This window comes from Salmo trutta, chromosome 3, assembly GCF_901001165.1.
Source record: "Salmo trutta chromosome 3, fSalTru1.1, whole genome shotgun sequence".
NCBI lineage: Eukaryota > Metazoa > Chordata > Actinopteri > Salmoniformes > Salmonidae > Salmo > Salmo trutta.
The window spans coordinates 66,123,724-66,143,921 of NC_042959.1; the positions used below are offsets into that span (position 1 = coordinate 66,123,724).

The 20,198-nt window shown below is 46.6% G+C and overlaps 1 protein-coding gene, 1 long non-coding RNA gene and 1 pseudogene across 3 annotated transcripts in view; 1 reads left to right on the forward strand and 2 right to left on the reverse strand.

Annotated features, from left to right (window-relative positions):
• Nucleotides 1–459: 459 nt before the first annotated feature.
• Nucleotides 460–20,198, reverse strand: part of LOC115184468 (sodium bicarbonate cotransporter 3-like) — an 83,897-nt gene continuing 64,158 nt past the window's right edge. For both annotated transcript variants that reach the window (XM_029745372.1, XM_029745373.1), the window contains exons 12-25: nt 18,665–18,839; nt 18,406–18,539; nt 12,578–12,823; nt 10,955–11,060; nt 10,517–10,678; nt 10,242–10,355; nt 8,101–8,262; nt 4,672–4,923; nt 4,345–4,413; nt 3,842–4,015; nt 3,515–3,646; nt 3,348–3,430; nt 2,451–2,558; nt 460–1,593 (exon numbers count right to left, since the gene is read on the reverse strand). In XM_029745372.1, coding sequence (XP_029601232.1) covers nt 1,512–1,593; nt 2,451–2,558; nt 3,348–3,430; nt 3,515–3,646; nt 3,842–4,015; nt 4,345–4,413; nt 4,672–4,923; nt 8,101–8,262; nt 10,242–10,355; nt 10,517–10,678; nt 10,955–11,060; nt 12,578–12,823; nt 18,406–18,539; nt 18,665–18,839 — 1,999 coding nt within the window. In that variant the 3' untranslated portion in view covers nt 460–1,511. The remainder of the gene's footprint in view (nt 1,594–2,450; nt 2,559–3,347; nt 3,431–3,514; nt 3,647–3,841; nt 4,016–4,344; nt 4,414–4,671; nt 4,924–8,100; nt 8,263–10,241; nt 10,356–10,516; nt 10,679–10,954; nt 11,061–12,577; nt 12,824–18,405; nt 18,540–18,664; nt 18,840–20,198) is intronic.
• On the forward strand, nt 13,312–14,351 carry LOC115184495 (complement C1q tumor necrosis factor-related protein 3-like; annotated as a pseudogene).
• On the reverse strand, nt 14,164–14,535 carry LOC115184511 (uncharacterized). Its single transcript, XR_003874395.1, has 2 exons — nt 14,395–14,535; nt 14,164–14,350 (listed from the first exon to the last, which is right to left on the reverse strand). It is a non-coding gene; the product is annotated as an uncharacterized LOC115184511 (long non-coding RNA).

Consider the following 20,198-nt stretch of genomic DNA (forward strand, 5'->3'; position numbering starts at 1 on the left):
CACCCCTCTCGTTGTGCGGCAGGCGTATCTAAAGTGCACAGATATAAAGAACATTAATTACCGGCCAGCAACAAACACCGACCCTGCCCCCTCCTCCCGCCCCCCTCCTCCCTCCCAAACTCTGCAACGTTGACCAATTCAAAATAACTTAAATGCATTACATTTTGTAACGATATAGATAATAACAATGATAAAAAAAAAAATATATATATATATAGACAATCTAAAATATATACCCCATAACAGAAAATATTCCATTGGATGTAAAGCGTTTAAATGGATAAAAGTGGGTTTCCCCTCGTCATCATAACCAAGGGGAGGCTACAGCTCTGGTAAGGCTTCCACTACACTAGATTAAACCCAGGCTACCACAGCCATGTACAGTAACACTATTGAACAGCTTTAAACCCGCCCTGAAGAAGGCATCACTTTTAGAAACCTCTATAGACATTTTCTTCCTTTCAAGTCCACCATTATGTATGTACGGACATGGACACTGCAGGCAATACCCTCACCATTACTCCAAAATAATAAGACCGCTCATCGAGAACATTTTGTTTTTGAAACTTCATCTTATTATAGTCCGTTTCCAATTTGGGATCGTTTAAGATTAGTAAGAGATGTTTGCCAATGAATTGAAGAAATATTCTGCAAACTATGGGCTATGCTGTGTGGTCTGTCATGCTCACTTTGACAGAACATCTTCAGCCTTTCAACCTACGGTGACTGATAATCTGAATCAACAGCACATCGTACACATGACTCTGATATTGTGAAAAACCATCTTAAGCTGCTCTTATGTTCCTTACACTTGTACACGTACCCATGTGTGCACACACCCACACACAATTAAATATAATATGTGCTCTAAATGTATTTGGACCTTTTGTTGAGCATCCCCTGCTTTCTCAAGCAGAAAGTGTCTATTGTTCAGAGTGAGCCAGATAGAGTGCTGTGAGTAGTAGCCGTTGTTGTGGTCAAGCCACCCGGGGTGCTTGGACTGCTGTTAGGCCTACTGCTTCCTATGAACCACCTGGGGACAGTCTTGACAAGTTTGAAATGCTTACAGCAACTCTTCTAATATAATGCACTAAGGGCGATAGAGGCTACCACATGCATCCATAATGCATTGCCCTTGAAGTAAGTGTTACGAGGACAGACTGTACACCATATCACAGAGACAGACGGTGGATATGTTGGTAAAAAGCCTGATGAAAGTCATTCCAAGAAGACCAAGTGGTTCCTTAAAAAAGGCACACCTGAATCTAAAGCCAATGTTTTTTCACCTTAAAACGATGATAAAATTAAGACTAATTTCCCAATAAGAACTAAAGAAACATGGGTAAGTAGAGCTGGTTGTGTCTTTGTGCCCCTTGGCATTGGTATGGTAGCAGCTGTTAGGGCAATGGACAGGGCCATGAAGGACACTGCCCCCTGCTGTGTGGGAGGACAACGCCACCTGGTGGGCTAGGGGCTGACGTGGCACTCTCCCTGCTCCTCCTGTCCCTCCTTCATAAGGAGGTCTCAGCATCCCCATACTTCTCCCCCTGGTCATTCTCCAAGTTCATCTTCACACAGGACACCTTCGCCTGGCTGGGAACAGAGAATAACACCATCACAACCACCGAAATTCAGTTCATTCATTGAAAAATGCTAATTATATCTAAATATAGCTGTTTACAATTAACGAATTAAACTTGAATTTCAGTAAGTTAAATCCTCCAAACTCATTCAACAAATGACAACCCAATACAGTGAGTATGAACTCACTTACCACCCCTTTGCCACACAACGTGCAATGTTGCAAAATATTTAAATGCAACATTGCAAGACTGAACGTACCCAAATGCTCTCATCTTTGATGTCTTTGAAAATATTGGCAGTTCTAAGATATTTGTCATACATCCAGTACTATTGATTTGCAAGTTGGTGCTTCATAGTATCTCCATTGTGGGAGAGGGGTGTTATAATTAGCCTTTACGCTCTTAGTTCATTGAAAGGTTATTCAAAGGTTAATATACTGTCAAGCACAAAAAGGCATGGGTTCAACTTCTGGACTATATAGGACAATAGGGTGGAGGCATAGAGACACGAGGCTGGATTCCAAAAGGGAACACTTGCTGCCTTCTCTGGCCCTCAATCTTGAGAGTAAGCAATAATAGCCTTATACAAGGATTCATCAATATTCCCCCACACTTAAAAGCATGTGATTGAGACACATATTGACATACATTAATTTCATGCACATTTTTAAATAGTTTCAGAATGCATTTTCAAAATATTTAAATAGAAAAGTATTTATTTGTTGGTTTAAATATTTAGTCAAAATGATTATCAGGGTGTGATTTTCTGAGAGGGATGGGAGCATGTTTCTGGGTTTGGCCCCAAGCAGCCAGACAGGAAGATGAAGGATGAACACCTGAATCATACTGAGGAGGAGTTATAGCTACCTGCCACTATGTTTCAGAGCTTTGGCACTGTCCGAGTTCATGGAGACAGACTTCCAATTCGCGGTTTTGGCCATTTCATCAGAAATGTTTACCATAGAGGGGTCCAAACTGCAGGGGAACAAACACACACCACAACACACTCAGCTGGCGTACACAAACACACATTTTCAAGGACACCCCCCCCCCCCAGTGTGGGTCTCATTTCTGAAACAAACTCAAATGATCTTTGATTGGCAGCAGTCAAGATAGAGTATTACAGAGGACCCTTAGAAAACTATCATAACCATTATAAATTGCAATACTAAGGGAAATTAGCTATTTAGTATTACTTCAAATATAATAGTTGGATGAAATAGTCGCTTGATTGCAAGGACAGTCTGTGATTGGTTGTTTTTCTGGTTGTTATGGGGCTGAGGGTCGGGGGGGGGTCATGTTCAACAACAAATCAAACACAAGAGCTATATTTCATTCCACAAGGCTGTCCACTTCCATAGGCCCTTCAGAGGGGAGGAAACAGCGGTGTGGAATGAAACCGGTCCGAGGAGGTCAGGGCAGTTAATCAACCAGGTGGGAGAGCAGCTGTATGAGGGGTGCATGGTGAGACTAGAGCAGGCCTGAGACTGAGAGACCAACCCCTGCTCTCTCCTCTGCGTCGTGTGGCATGTCCAACTCAACACTGCTGTCACACCTGCTTTGGGAGAGACGGGTCAGTGCTTCAAAAGGGGTTACTCTTCCCTGTAACATGAATGTACTAGTTCATAGTTCTCCAAAGTACTTCACAATGCATTACAGAACCCGCGAGGAACAGCACTGATGGGCTATGGTGAATGGGCCGTGACTTCCTCCAAGTATAATGGACATTGATATACTGCATCAAAATTGTCCCCAACCACTAACCTGACTTTGAGGGTCTTGAGGATGCCCGGCCCATCGTAGGGGTGTGCTATGCCCTCTTCCACTTCCAGCATGCGCTGGGCCTCCTGTAACCATGGAAACAGAGGGAAAGTGTCAGTGGGACTGTCACAGCTCTCTGCAGGAGTCTGTGAGAACAGTTGGACGCGCACCTCCTTGGCTTTCTTCTTCTTGTCGTCCTCCTTCTTCTTCTTGCTCTCAGGCATCAGGTCGTCCAGCCAGCTCAGCTCCCTGTTGGTGAAACATAGGTCCAGCAGCTTCCGTATAAACACCAGGGCCAACACCTAGAGACACCAAAACAAAATCAGTGACTTGTACTTTTAGCTCTTCATTAAAATGGCATCATCCTGACAATCCAATTCTGTGCCATCTCTTTGCTTGACGTATTCTCTGTCTTCAGTTCATACTTCTGTTCCTGTATGAAATTGCCTGTGAAGTGTCTTTCTAGCGCCATACTAACAGCATATCCGTATTCTTACCATCATGGGGAAGACGACGGCGGCGGCGGACGCCTTGATGACCCACAGCAGCACCAGGCAGGTGAGCTGCACCAGGGTGAACACATGGACCTTCCACAGGGGAACGTAGCGCAGGTAGATCAGGTCCGGCTGGTGCTTGGCTGGCATGCAGAACAGCTTGATACGGTCAAAGAACTACAGGAGAGGACAACCACAACACAACCATGTTCAGACCACAGGAGGCTGCTGAGGGGAGGACGGCTCATAATAACGTCTGAAACTGAGCAAATGGAATTGCATGAAACACCTGGAAAACATGTGTTTGATACCATTCCACTCATTCCGCTCCAGCCATTACCACTAGTCTGTTCTCTTTAATTAGGTGCCACAAACCTCCTGTGGTTCAGATGTACCGTTGAGCGTGTGTGTGTGTGTGTGTGTGTGTGTGTGTGTGTGGGGGGGGCAACACTGCGGTGTAAACCTACCTCACTGATCACATGACATAACACACCACACAGACTGACCTGGATGCCTTTGAGTGAGGACACACCCATGTAGAGAAACACCCCGTAGAGGACTGGCATAGGGATGAACTAGAAAGACAACACAGGAGACAGAAGGTACTTTAGTCATTTAATCATAGTCCTCACCCTTTCCTCATTTCTTTACCCACAAACCACTGGGGTGTTCCCTTTCCTCATCACTCTGGTATCAAAAAGAAGTGATGTTCCAAAACAGTGAAAGGATGTTGAGGATCTGATCAAGAAATTGGGCACCAGCCTGCTATCCTATAAGAGCGTCTCTTGTTGATTTGGAACATCCTACCAGTCTATAACAGAGTCTCATCTCACCTTGAGCACCGAGGTCATGAAGACAGAGCAGCCCATGAGGATGAAGATCATGAAGCTGGTGACCCTCTGCTCTCTGATCCCCAGGAACTTGGGCTGTTCTCCGGGGGCCGAGCACTCTGACTCCAGCTTCAGACTGTTGACGTGGGAGATGGAGAGCACGGTGGCTGCTACGAACCAGGGCAGGCCCATGATGGAGCACACCCCCAGCATCACAGACACCACCAGAAGATCCAGGTGGTAGCCACAGCCTTTCTGTTGAGGGGGGGGGGGGGGGGGGGGGGGGGGGGGGAGACAGTCAGTCAGGAGAGGGGCCAACCAGGGAAGGGGTGAGAGTGAGGAGAGGGGCCAACCAGGGAAGGGGTGAGAGTCAGTCAGGAGAGAGGCCAACCAGGGAAGGGGTGAGAGTCAGTCAGGAGAGAGGCCAACCAGGGAAGGGGTGAGAGTCAGTCAGGAGAGAGGCCAACCAGGGAAGGGGTGAGAGTCAGTCAGGAGAGAGGCCAACCAGGGAAGGGGTGAGAGTCAGTCAGGAGAGAGGCCAACCAGGGAAGGGGTGAGAGTCAGTCAGGAGAGAGGCCAACCAGGGAAGGGGTGAGAGTCAGTCAGGAGAGAGGCCAACCAGGGAAGGGGTGAGAGTCAGTCAGGAGAGAGGCCAACCAGGGAAGGGGTGAGAGTCAGTCAGAGGGAGGCCGACCAGGGAGGGGGTGAGAGTCAGTCAGGAGAGAGGCCAACCAGGGAAGGGGTGAGAGTCAGTCAGGAGAGAGGCCAACCAGGGAAGGGGTGAGAGTCAGTCAGGAGAGAGGCCAACCAGGGAAGGGGTGAGAGTCAGTCAGGAGAGAGGCCAACCAGGGAAGGGGTGAGAGTCAGTCAGGAGAGAGGCCAACCAGGGAAGGGGTGAGAGTCAGTCAGGAGAGAGGCCAACCAGGGAAGGGGAGACAGTCAGGAGAGAGGCCAACCAGGGAAGGGGAGACAGTCAGGAGAGAGGCCAACCAGGGAAGGGGTGAGAGCGAGGAGAGGGGCCAACCAGGGAAGGGGAGACAGTCAGGAGAGGGGCCAACCAGGATACAACAGAACAAAGGAGGATAGGATACAACAGGATACAACAGAACAAATGTCCATGATACTAGTACCTCCAAGCTCCAACTCTCTGGAAAGGCACACGCACACATTGCAAGCAAATCATAGATTTGTATAAACCTATTACAGTTGTTCTATAGTTATGTAAGGTAAATAGTAGACTTCCCCCCCAGTCTGGAAATCCAGACCTTGTGTACCTGGTCAGGGTTCTAGTAGTGACCTGATCTAGTATTGCTACACAATATGCAAGTGCTTTTCTTCTTTGTCACAACCCCTCTCTCTATATATCATCCTGTCTTCCTCTATGTCACAACCCCTCTCTCTAGATATCATCCTGTCTTCCTCTATGTCACAACCTCTCTCTCTATATATCATCCTGTCTTCCTCTATGTAACAACCCCTCTCTCTAGATATCATCCTGTCTTCCTCTATGTCACAACCCCTCTCTCTATATATCATCCTGTCTTCCTCTATGTCACAACCCCTCTCTCTAGATATCATCCTGTCTTCCTCTATGTCACAACCTCTCTCTCTAGATATCATCCTGTCTTCCTCTATGTCACAACCTCTCTCTCTATATACACTGCTCAAAAAAATAAAGGGAACACTTAAACAACACAATGTAACTCCAAGTCAATCACACTTCTGTGAAATCAAACTGTCCACTTAGGAAGCAACACTGATTGACAATACATTTCACATGCTGTTGTGCAAATGGAATAGACAACAGGTGGAAATTATAGGCAATTAGCAAGACACCCCCAATAAAGGAGTGGTTCTGCAGGTGGTGACCATAGAACACTTCTCAGTTCCTATGCTTCCTGGCTGATGTTTTGGTTACTTTTGAATGCTGGCGGTGCTTTCACTCTAGTGGTAGCATGAGACGGAGTCTACAACCCACACAAGTGGCTCAGGTAGTGCAGCTCATCCAGGATGGCACATCAATGCGAGCTGTGGCAAGAAGGTTTGCTGTGTCTGTCAGCGTAGTGTCCAGAGCATGGAGGCGCTACCAGGAGACAGGCCAGTACATCAGGAGACGTGGAGGAGGCCGTAGGAGGGCAACAACCCAGCAGCAGGACCGCTACCTCCGCCTTTGTGCAAGGAGGAGCAGGAGGAGCACTGCCAGAGCCCTGCAAAATGACCTCCAGCAGGCCACAAACGTGCATGTGTCTGCTCAAACGGTCAGAAACAGACTCCATGAGGGTGGTATGAGGGCCCGACGTCCACAGGTGAGGGTTGTGCTTACAGCCCAACACCGTGCAGGACATTTGGCATTTGCCAGAGAACACCAAGATTTGCAAATTTGCCACTGGCGCCCTGTGCTCTTCACAGATGAAAGCAGGTTCACACTGAGCACGTGACAGACGTGACAGAGTCTGGAGACGCCGTGGAGAACGTTCTGCTGCCTGCAACATCCTCCAGCATGACCGGTTTGGCGGTGGGTCAGTCATGGTGTGGGGTGGCATTTCTTTAGGGGGCCGCACAGCCCTCCATGTGCTCGCCAGAGGTAGCCTGACTGCCATTAGGTACCGAGATGAGATCCTCAGACCCCTTGTGAGACCATATGCTGGGCGGTTGGCCCTGGGTTCCTCCTAATGCAAGACAATGCTAGACCTCATGTGGCTGGAGTGTGTCAGCAGTTCCTGCAAGAGGAAGGCATTGATGCCATGGACTGGCCCGCCCGTTCCCCAGACCTGAATCCAATTGAGCACATCTGGGACATCATGTCTCGCTCCATCCACCAACGCCACGTTGCACCACAGACTGTCCAGGAGTTGGCGGATGCTTTAGTCCAGGTCTGGGAGGAGATCCCTCAGGAGACCATCCCCCACCTCATCAGGAGCATGCCCAGGCGTTGTAGGGAGGTCATACAGGCACATGGAGGCCACACACACTACTGAGTCTCATTTTGACTTGTTTTAAGGACATTACATCAAAGTTGGATCAGCCTATAGTGTGGTTTTCCACTTTAATTTTGAGTGTGACTCCAAATCCAGACCTCCATGGGTTGATAAATTGGATTTCCATTGATTATTTTTGTGTGATTTTGATGTCAGCACATTCAACTATGTAAAGAAAAAAGTATTTAATAAGATTATTTATTTCATTCAAATCTAGGATGTGTTGTTTAAGTGTTCCCTTTATTTTTTTGAGCAGTGTATATCAGCCTGTCTTCCTCTATGTCACAACCCCTCTCTCTATATATCATCCTGTCTTCCTCTATGTCACAACCCCTCTCTCTAGATATCCTCCTGTCTTCCTCTATGTCACAAACCCTCTCTATATATATCATCCTGTCTTCCTCTATGTCACAACCCCTCTCTCTAGATATCAGTCTTCCAGTCTGTCTCTCACCTTGAGTTTGTGCTCCTTCCTGTTGATGATGACAGCGGTGATCTGTTGGTCCATGAAGATGAGGATGGTGCAGAGCAGGGCAGGGATGGCTGCAGCCAGCATGGTCCACCAGGGGTTGGTCCCCAGCGGGGAGATCAGCCAGCCACGGTTCTCAGACGTGGGCTAGAGGAGCAGGCACGGTCAGGAAAGAACGTCACAACACAGTAAACCGGTAGGTCACAACACACACAGTAAACCAGTAGGTCACAACACACACAGTAAACCGGTAGGTCACAACACACACAGTAAACCAGTAGGTCACAACACACACAGTAAACCAGTAGGTCACAACACACACAGTAAACCGGTAGGTCACAACACACACAGTAAACCGGTAGGTCACAACACACACAGTAAACCGGGACGTCACAACACACACAGTAAACCAGTAGGTCACAACACACACAGTAAACCAGTAGGTCACAACACACACAGTAAACCAGTAGGTCACAACACACACAGTAAACCGGTAGGTCACAACACACACAGTAAACCGGTAGGTCACAACACACACAGTAAACCGGGACGTCACAACACACACAGTAAACCAGTAGGTCACAACACACACAGTAAACCAGTAGGTCACAACACACACAGTAAACCAGTAGGTCACAACACACACAGTAAACCAGTAGGTCACAGCACACACAGTAAACCGGTAGGTCACAACACACACAGTAAACCAGTAGGTCACAACACACACAGTAAACCGGTAGGTCACAACACACACAGTAAACCAGTAGGTCACAACACACACAGTAAACCGGTAGGTCACAACACACACAGTAAACCAGTAGGTCACAGCACACACAGTAAACCAGTAGGTCACAACACACACAGTAAACCAGTAGGTCACAACACACACAGTAAACCAGTAGGTCACAACACACACAGTAAACCAGTAGGTCACAGCACACACAGTAAACCAGTAGGTCACAACACACACAGTAAACCAGTAGGTCACAGCACACACAGTAAACCAGTAGGTCACAACACACACAGTAAACCAGTAGGTCACAACACACACAGTAAACCAGTAGGTCACAACACACACAGTAAACCAGTAGGTCACAACACACACAGTAAACCAGTAGGTCACAACACACACAGTAAACCAGTAGGTCACAACACACACAGTAAACCAGTAGGTCACAACACACACAGTAAACCAGTAGGTCACAACACACACAGTAAACCAGTAGGTCACAACACACACAGTAAACCGGGACGTCACAACACACACAGTAAACCAGTGTCTCTAATAGTAGGTTGATAATACTCTAAAATAGGGCAGTGCTATCTAGGTTTCTCTTTATAACTGGAAGTTGACAAAATAAATGAGTTCATATTTTCCATACCCTGATCTCATTCAATCAAATCCATTGATAATCAGTGCTGCAGAGCCTCTCGCCTGGCTTATTGCCTCAGCGAACTGTGTCAGCCACTCCCACACAGCTAGCAAGCTAGCACCCATCATGGAAATGGGGGTGGCAAAACGGGAATTTGGACCAATCCCTGACAACCCATGAACGTAGCTATGAAGCTCAACTTTGTAACAGGCTGTATTTTTTTTGTTTCTCTGAAAACACCTGAACGACAGAAGTGAGGGAAAAATGTTTCACCTGATATTTCAATGAAAAGACGTCCGATGACCATGAAACACTCTCAGGACTTTCCAACACTTCTTAGCAATACAATGTCACATCGATCGTACTCTGATCGGTTGAGGAATACCTTCCGCCAAGAGCAAATATGAACACACCGATTTCGGTGTGATCTGAACGTTCTTAGCATGGCACTTGCCTTACATTTGGACTTATACCCCGTAATGTCACATTCAGTTTTGTGATTTTTAGACAAGGTTAACAATAGCCTCAATGTTTTCAAATGATTTAATATGTATTTTGATGACCACATTATTGACATTTAGTCAAACAGATTTTTACAATTCTCGCATAATGTCCATTGTTTGCGGTGTCACTTAACACACTAATAATAGTAATGTATTCAGATATAATCATTTAGACTTTTTTTAACGTTAAACAATTTAAAGGCTGAAACTAAACAAAATTCTGAGTTAACTGTTTGAAACCAATCCGTACCTGAAAGCGGTCAGGCACATTCAGTTTGGGGGAGGGAATGCCCACCAGGTAGTCCACCAGGACCATGATCATGATGGTCAGGAAGACCGCGAAGTCACTGATGGTCGACCGTACCTGGAACACAGAAGGACAGAGAGTGAGAAGGAGTGCACAGCTGAAAAGAGGTAAAAGTTAAAGTATAGAGGATCAAACCAAAGGAGAGAGCAGTGTGGTAGGACCTAAACTCACTAGTACACAACCCTGACAGACACATCACTCCTACTCTAATGCCAAACCTTGGTGGGAAAGTAGAGCTTGGTCTTGAACTGCTTGAGGAAGGAGGAGAGGAAGAAGGTGGTGAAGAAGAGGATGACGGACCAGAAGAGGACGTCAGGGATGTAGGGACCATGGTGGCCGCAAGCTGGCCCAACAAACTCCCCACGCAGCCTAGAACAATCCTACAACACAGACCGGGGGAAGGACAGTTGAGGGTTGTCAAAATCAAAATCAATTTTATGTCCATGCATGAAATCAATATAATTATACTATTGAAATGGAAAAACAGTACGAGACAGATAACAATATGAAGGTACCATGGACGCCCCCATAAGCACGCACACGCAAACAGACACACGAAAAAACACACGCAAACACAGACACACGGAAAAACACACACACACACGGAAAAACACACACGCAAACACAGACACACGGAAAACACACACACAACTTACATCGACATCCAGTTGGGTCCAAGATATGGATTCTGGTGCGACCCCGCTGTGGTTCCAGACCTGCTGGATCTCAGGCGTGGCGTTAACCGGCGGAGAACATTGACATCTGAGACAGAGACGGAATATTAACCGACACCGTTCACCTACTACAACTGACCTAACTCTCCCACCTGCCACAACTGACCTAACCCTCCCACCTGCCACAACTGACCTAACCCTCCCACCTGCCACAACTGACCTAACTCTCCCACAACTGACCTAACTCTCCCACCTACCACAACTGACCTAACTCTCCCACCTGCCACAACTGACCTAACTCTCCCACCTACCACAACTGACCTAACTCTCCCACCTGCCACAACTGACCTAACTCTCCCACCTGCCACAACTGACCTAACTCTCCCACCTGCCACAACTGACCTAACTCTCCCACCTGCCACAACTGACCTAACTCTCCCACAACTGACCTAACTCTCCCACAACTGACCTAACTCTCCCACAACTGACCTAACTCTCCCACCTACCACAACTGACCTAACTCTCCCACAACTGACCTAACTCTCCCCCCTACTACAACTGACCTAACTCTCCCACAACTGACCTAACTCTCCCACCTACTACAACTGACCTAACTCTCCCACAACTGACCTAACTCTCCCACCTACTACAACTGACCTAACTCTCCCACCTGCCACAACTGACCTAACTCTCCCACCTGCCACAACTGACCTAACTCTCCCACCTGCCACAACTGACCTAACTCTCCCACCTGCCACAACTGACCTAACTCTCCCACCTGCCACAACTGACCTAACTCTCCCACCTACCACAACTGACCTAACTCTCCCACCTACTACAACTGACCTAACTCTCCCACCTGCCACAACTGACCTAACTCTCCCACCTACTACAACTGACCTAACTCTCCCACCTGCCACAACTGACCTAACTCTCCCCCCTACTACAACTGACCTAACTCTCCCACCTACTACAACTGACCTAACTCTCCCACCTGCCACAACTGACCTAACTCTCCCACCTGCCACAACTGACCTAACTCTCCCACCTGCCACAACTGACCTAACTCTCCCACAACTGACCTAACTCTCCCACCTACTACAACTGACCTAACTCTCCCACCTACTACAACTGACCTAACTAAAACACATGAGGTAGTTTGGATGTGCAGAGTACACTTCCTTTGAACTATGTAGAAGGTCGTAGCTCAGCGTTCTAACATGTAGAAGGTGAGGTCGTAGCTCAGCATTCTAACATGTAGAAGGTGAGGTCGTAGCTCAGCGTTCTAACATGTAGAAGGTGAGGTCGTAGCTCAGCGTTCTAACATGTAGAAGGTGAGGTCGTAGCTCAGCGTTCTAACATGTAGAAGGTGAGGTCGTAGCTCAGCGTTCTAACATGTAGAAGGTGAGGTCGTAGCTCAGCGTTCTAACATGTAGAAGGTGAGGTCGTAGCTCAGCGTTCTAACATGTAGAAGGTGAGGTCGTAGCTCAGCGTTCTAACATGTAGAAGGTGAGGTCGTAGCTCAGCGTTCTAACATGTAGAAGGTGAGGTCGTAGCTCAGCGTTCTTACATGTAGAAGGTGAGGTCGTAGCTCAGCGTTCTTACATGTAGAAGGTGAGGTTGTCCAGCTTGTTGTTCATGTTGATGGGGTAGAGTTCCCCCAGGTGAACCAGCTTCTCCAGGGCCTCGTAGATGAAGATGATGCAGATGAGCGCTGCGAAGGCTTCCTCCGTGAAGCGGGTGATGTAACAGACCAGGGAGCTGGCGTCCGTGGCAACCAGGACGAGGCACAGAAAGGCCGTCCACAGGCCGATGCTGGTCCTCAAGGACAGGTAGGACAGGTCGTAGTCACTGGACAAGGGGGAATGGGGACAAAGGGTTAGGGAGACAACACACACACACACACACACAATACTAAACTTATATGGACAACTTAAAGTACTGGCATTGATCCTATACAACCCTGATATGTCACAAAAATGAGAAATAATTTGAAACTTACAGAAGTAGGAATCCTAAAACTGAATAAGCAACAACCCTCATCCTGAAAAGTCATTTTGGCCTGATTCAGCAATACTAGACCAGGTCACTACTTGAACCCTGACCAGGTACACAAGGTCTGGATTTCTAGACTGGGGGGGACGGGGACATACACTATTTACATTATAGAAGAACTAGGTTTAGAAAAAGCAATGACTCAGAGAATTCCTGTTTGCTTGCAACATCTCCATGTGTGTGTATGACAGAGAGTGGGTGTTTGTCTGTCTCTATAAGAGCTCAGGAGAGTGTGGGCCATGTTACATTCTTCCTCTTCACTCTGCGACCCTGTTGATCACACACAGAGGCGAGCGATAATGGCACCCTGCAGCATTCCACTGCTGGCCCTGGCCTGCCTGTCTCTGTGGGTCACAGCTCAGCCCACCTGGGGGGACCAGGACATCCCCTCCATGTTCAGCCAGATCATGGACACTGGCAGAGCTGAAGGCCAAGTCTGACCTAACAGCCAGCGTGCTCAGTAAGATGACCCTGGGAAATATTATGCTGTGACAATTTAGGTTGTGTGTAAGCCTGAATTGCCACTGTGTATGTGCAGTGGATGAGAGAGTGGGGGTGTGTATAAAGATAGATGTTACTACAGTGAAAGTGACTGTGTATTCTCCTTGTTTCTAGCTATGAGAGAGAAAATGGAATCCATGGAGAAAGAGCTGCAGGCACTGAAAGGTGAGAAAGATGCATCATCTATTGTGTGGAGTGTGGTAACTGATAAGAATGTGGTGAGGCTGCACACACGCAGATGCGTAGACAATTACATGACAACCACTGGTGTGTGATCTGGAATATTGATGTGTGTTGATAAATTAATGAAATGAGCATTCCACAGACATTCCTAGGTGGTGTTCGCAGCATCACTGGGAGGCAATGGACTCCAAAAGGCAGGAGACTTTAACAAAAAGCTGGTCTACAGAGAGGTCTTGACAAATGTTGGTGGTGCATACAACGTGGAGACAGGTGTAACACGCACACTTTAACCCTCTCCTCATTCTTCCCCTGTTAAAAACAACCCTGTCCTCTCAGGTGAATTCACGGCTCCGGTTCGTGGAGTCTACTACATCCGGTTCACGGCCAACGCTCCTACAGACGTCACCTTGAGCTCCATGCTGTATAAGAACGGTGGCAAAGTCATTCTGGCCGCTCACGAGAGTCCGTCCGGCGAGGGCAGCGACACGGCGTCTAACGGAGCCACTCTGCTGCTGGAGGAGGGAGACAGTCTGCAAATGATGCTGTGGGCCACACCCAGGACTGGGACAACGCCAACCACCACAGCACCTTCAGCGGCTTCCTCCTCTTCCCCATGCCACAGCAGCTGAAGCAATAGGTCTACAGCCCTCCTCTTCCCCATGACACAGCAACCATAGACAGACCTACATCCCTCCTCTTCCCCATGACACAGCAACCAGAGACAGACCTACATCCCTCCTCTTCCCCATGACACAGCAACCAGAGACAGACCTACATCCCTCCTCTTCCCCATGACACAGCAACCAGAGACAGACCTACATCCCTCCTCTTCCCCATGACACAGCAACCAGAGACAGACCTACATCCCTCCTCTTCCCCATGACACAGCAACCAGAGACAGACCTACATCCCTCCTCTTCCCCATGACACAGCAACCAGAGACAGACCTACATCCCTCCTCTTCCCCATGACACAGCAACCAGAGACAGACCTACATCCCTCCTCTTCCCCAGAGACAGAGGTGTACATACACAGTAGCATTGTTTTCAACTGTTGTTAAATCATTGACTGAATTAAAAATAACATTGAGGTGAAAGGCTGCTTATTCCATCATTATAAATAAGAATTTGTTCTTAACTGACTTGCCTAGTTAAATAAAGGTTAAATAAAATAAAATATTCTGCATATTAGACTGGGTGTTTAGCTTATACCTCTTACCTCCAGTGGGAACATCAGTTATTGTCCAGTAGATTAAAGATCATTTATCTTAACCCTTGACATGATCTTTTCTCCTTGAGTACTTGGGGCTAATACCATAATACACCACAACTTGATTACAGACAATGGTCCTCTTCTGTTTTAGTTGAGTGTAGGTGTCAGTCTTCCCTTTACTAGCAGATGGCGCTATAGTAACACCATTTCCAGATCTGGTTTACAGTAGTCTGGCCACCAGCCCTGTACCTTTACAATGTGAACAGGCTTTCAAGTTGTAGACCACCTTTAAATCTGATGTTCGTGCTGGGCTGTATAGGTTCCCATCATATTGCTCATCAAATCCTTCCAGATGAAGGAAGCAAAGGAGACAAGAGAAGGTGTTCTTAGGAGGGAAAGGAGACAAGAAAAGGAAAGGTGACAAGAGAAGGAGGTGTTTGAGGAAGGAAAGGAGACGAGAAAGAGGCAGGGTTCATATTATGACACATGGAATTTCATGACTTTTCCATGACGTCTCCATGACTTTTAACATTTTCATCAACCAACAATTGGTGGCGTCTCTATGTATGTATAAAAAAGTCAGTCTCTGATCCCATATACAATCTCCTGTCGTCAGCGTAATGTGGCAACACTGGGAGGCTGCTCTCTGATCCCATGTACCATCTCCTGTCGTTAAGCAAGGCTCTTAACCCCCCCACAAAGTAAACTCAGCAAAAAAAGAAAACGTCCCTTTTTCAGGACCCTGTCTTTCAAAGATAATTTGTAAAAATCCAAATAACTTCACAGATCTTCATTGTAAAGGGTTTAAACACTGTTTCCCAACAATTAATGAACATGCACCTGTGGAACGGTCGTTAAAACAGCTTACAGACAGTAGGCAATTAAGGTCACAGTTATGAAAACTTAGGACACTAAAGAGGCCTTTCTACTGACACTGAAAAACACCAAAAGAAAGATGCCCAGGGTCCCTGCCCATCTGCGTGAACGTGCAATAGGCATGCTGCAAGGAGGCATGAGGAACTGCAGATGTGGCCAGGGCAATAAATTGCAATGTCAATACTGTGAGACGCCTTAGACAGCGCTACAGGGAGACAGGACGGACAGCTGATCCTCCTCGCAGTGGCAGACCATGTGTAACAACACCTGCACAGGATCTGTATTTCCGAACATCACACCTGTGGGACAGGTACAGGATGGCAACAACAACTGCCCGAGTTACACCAGGAACACAATCCCTCCATCAGTGCTCAGACTGTCCGCAATAGGCTGAGAGAGGCTGGACTGAGGGCTTGTAGGCCTGTTGTAAGGCAGGTCCTCACCGGCAACAACATCGCCTATGGGCACAAACCCACTGTTGCTGGACCAGACAGGACTGGCAAAAAGTGCTCTTCACTGACGAGTCGCGGTTTTGTCTCACCAGGGGTGATTCGCATTTATTGTCGAAGGAATGAGCGTTACACCGAGGACTGTACTCTGGAGTGGGATCGATTTGGAGGTGGAGGGTCCGTCATGGTCTGGGGCGGTGTCACAGCATCATCGTACTGAGCTTGTTGTCATTGCAGGCAATCTCAACGCTGTGGTACCCTTCCTGCAGGCTCATCCTGACATGACCCTCCAGCATGACAATGCCACCAGCCATACTGCTTGTTCTGTGCGTGATTTCCTGCAAGACAGGAATTTTCAGTGTTCTGCCATGGCCAGCGAAGAGCCCGGATCTCAATCCCATTGAGCACGTCTGGGACCTGTTGGATTGGAGGGTGAGGGCTAGGGCCATTCCCCCCAGAAATGTCCAGGAACTTGCAGGTGCCTTGGTGGAAGAGTGGGGTAATATCTCACAGCAAGAACTAGCAAATCTGGTGCAGCCCATGAGGAGGAGATGCACTGCAGTACTTAATGCAGCTGGTGGCCACACCAGATACTGACTGTTACTTTTTGACCCCCCTTTGTTCATGGACACATTATTCCATTTCTGTTAGTCACATGTCTGTGGAACTTGTTCAGTTCATGTCTTAGTTGTTGAATCTTGTTATGTTCATACAAATATTTACACATGTTAAGTTTGCTGAAAATAAACTCAGTTGACAGTGAGAGGACGTTTCTTTTTTTGCTGAGTTTAGAATACCTGTATAAAAGATGTGGTCAACCCTTAGGACAGGAGAGCCACTGGTAGTGCAGGCTTTTGATCAAGCCCTGCTCAAACACGTCAGAGCCAATTTATCAAGGTCCAATGGAGCATTTTATTTCTAATGGTTTGTTAGAGAGGGACTGGAATAAAAGCCTGCACTCTCATTAGCTATCCTGGAGGATGGTTGACCTCCCTTGATGTAAAACATTGCAACATTACAACCAAATAAGTGTTATGCCTTTTGAAATCATTTGTTAATTCAATATATCAAAAGATCAAATGGCAATGGTAGGCTACAAATATTTTATTCAGCTGTTTAGTCATATTTATCTTAGAAGAAGTGTTTACTTTGCAGGCTGTTCCATACATTGGATGCCCAAATCAACAGGAAGTTTTGCAGCCACAATCTAAAAGACAAACTACATCTAATATTTTTTCTAAAATTAATGTTCACTATTCACAAATAATTACTTTAATTCAGATGATCCAGTTCACCACGCTTGAACCAAATCCCAACTAATACAATAGCAAAGTGAATCATTTATTTAGCCAAACTGGAATTGTTTAAATGAATCATGAATTGTTCAAAAAAGTTAATCAACTTTGTATGGCCTTAGTCGCGAGTATCGGTGAAAAGTTTTTGGGGAGGTAACAAAAACATTCATACATGCTAATAATAGCTAAACAGTTAACTAGAGGATAGAAGACATGTTTTGAATTGGCTCCCTAGTTAATTTGTTCTATCATATTTTATAGGCTAGGCCTACCTGCTGCTGTAACGTCCGACTGTCTCGCTCTTCTTGAGCAACGGCGCACTAGTCTAACACTATGCAGATGATGCTCGCAAACACCAACATGCTAGTGTCATTCTGATCCTGGCTGATATGTAGATTTTTATTTGATTGATAAAATATTTTAAAACGGCACCTAAAAAAATTACATTAACAGAAATTATTAAATTAATTTCCATGACTTTTCAAAAACGTTTCGAGAATTTATCATTTTCCAAAACTTTTGCAGGCCTGGAAAACACAATTTTAAAATTACACAACTTTTATTAGGCTCCTGAGTGGTGCAGCAGTCTAAGGCACTGCATCTCAGTGCTAGAGGCGTCACTACAGACCCTGGTTCGATTCCATGATGTATCACAACCGGACGTGATTGGGAGTCCCACAGGCCGGCGCACAATTGGCCCAGTGTCGTCCGGGTTAGGGTTTGGCCATCATTGTAAATAAGAATTTGTTCTTAACTTACTTGCCTAGTTAAATCAAATTCTTGGATTTTCATGACCATATGAACCCTGAGGAGGTGTTTGAGACAGTTGGGACACGGCTCCAGCAGTAGCCTGCACACTCACCTGCAGAATTTGAAGAGGATCTTCTCAAAGACCAGGACTGGTCCGGTGCTGCCCAGGATGGTGAGTGGCTGGCCCGCAAACATGGAGAAGGCCACGCCCGTTAGAGACGCCCCGAACAACGACTCGATCGCACTCTGGGTGTGAGTGAGAGTGAGATTAGGCAAAGACGGTGAGCAATTACACATTTCTATTGCAAAGTCATCAATAACTATAGACAAATACACAATATTTCCCATTAGTTTCTGGTGACATCACTCACGATGTTTCCCTTGGTGGCCTCACCCAGCAGGCCTCCGAAAGTGATGACAGGGGACATGCAGGCGCAGTAGAGGAACAGTACAGAGGCCAGGCACTGCAGGCTCAGAGCATCCCTAATATCGCTCCACAGGAACGGAGCTTTCCTCCTTACATCCATCACCAGACCCCCAAAGATCCTGACAGAGGAGAGAGAGGGAGGGAGGGAGAGAGAGAGGGAAGACGTCAGAGAGCAGGGAAGCCAGTGAGGGAGTTTTAATAATAGTTTAATTGCTAGAGAGATGTGATATCATCTCTGCACCTTTAGTATTGGGGACAACTCTAAATCAGAGCCTAATTTTAACATTGGGGACAAATCTAAATCAGAGCCAACTCAAACTGGACAGACTAAGTGTAGTAGGCAGTTGGAATATAGCCCGACAATGGAAACCGTGCCAGCTGAGGAGACATAAATGATCGTCACACACACACACAGACAGCTCCTGTACAGGTCATGTTTCAGAGAGGGGTCAAGAACAGCATGTCCAAAGCCAACATAGACTCTTTAAAGTGATGTCACCCTTAATGCCATAGTTATTAACTATCTAACTTCTTCACTGAGCAGAATGCCATTACTCAACATTACACAGTAACTGCTGCGCAATACAACTCTACTTAGTAGTTCCCATGAAATAAGCACAATTGAAGACCAGTTACCGTAATTTCCGGACTATAAGCTGCTACTTTTTCCCCACGCTTTGAATCTCGCGGCTTAAACAATGACGCGGCTAATATATGGATTTTTCCCGGTTTAAAAAAAAAAAAAAAAACATTCTGTGACGTGCTCAGTTTTTTGGCGGCATGAAGCTTTCATTAGACCAATGAAATTGCCGAACGGGTTAAGGTCAAACAACTTTTTTGTTTACTGTTTAGATTAAATCGAGCGATGTTGGAAAAGGAAATAGAGCTGCTGCACGGGAGCTTGGTCTGGAGCAATGACTTTCTTGGTAGGCTACTGTTTACTGCTAATTTTTTATTTTTTGTTACAAGCCGTGTTTCGTTAAAGCCTATTTATTTTTGTTACAAGCCGTGTTTCGTTAAAGCCTGTGTAAAGTTCATTTGTTTCAATGTACCGGTTGGCACCTGCGGCTTATAGACATGTGCGGCTTATTTATGTTCAAAATAATAATTTTTTAAAAATTCAGTGGGTGCGGCTTATATTCAGGTGTGCTCAATAGTCCGGAAATTACGGTAGTAAAAGTAAGGATTCAGAAAGAAAGCTAGTATATTTCTGATCTTTTTCCTGAACTAGACATACACTATGGTGTGGTCTCAGTATTATTGGAGAGTGAACGGTCTGACTGTTTAACCCTGTTTCATGGCTATCTCTGGCTTGATGTGTAGACGGTGTGAGTGGGGCTGTGGAGTACTGGTGTGTGGGGTGGTGGAGTACTGGTGTGTGGGGTGGTGGAGTACTGGTGTGTAGACGGTGTGTGTGTGGGGTGGTGGAGTACTGGTGTGTAGACGGTGTGTGTGTGTGGGGTGGTGGAGTACTGGTG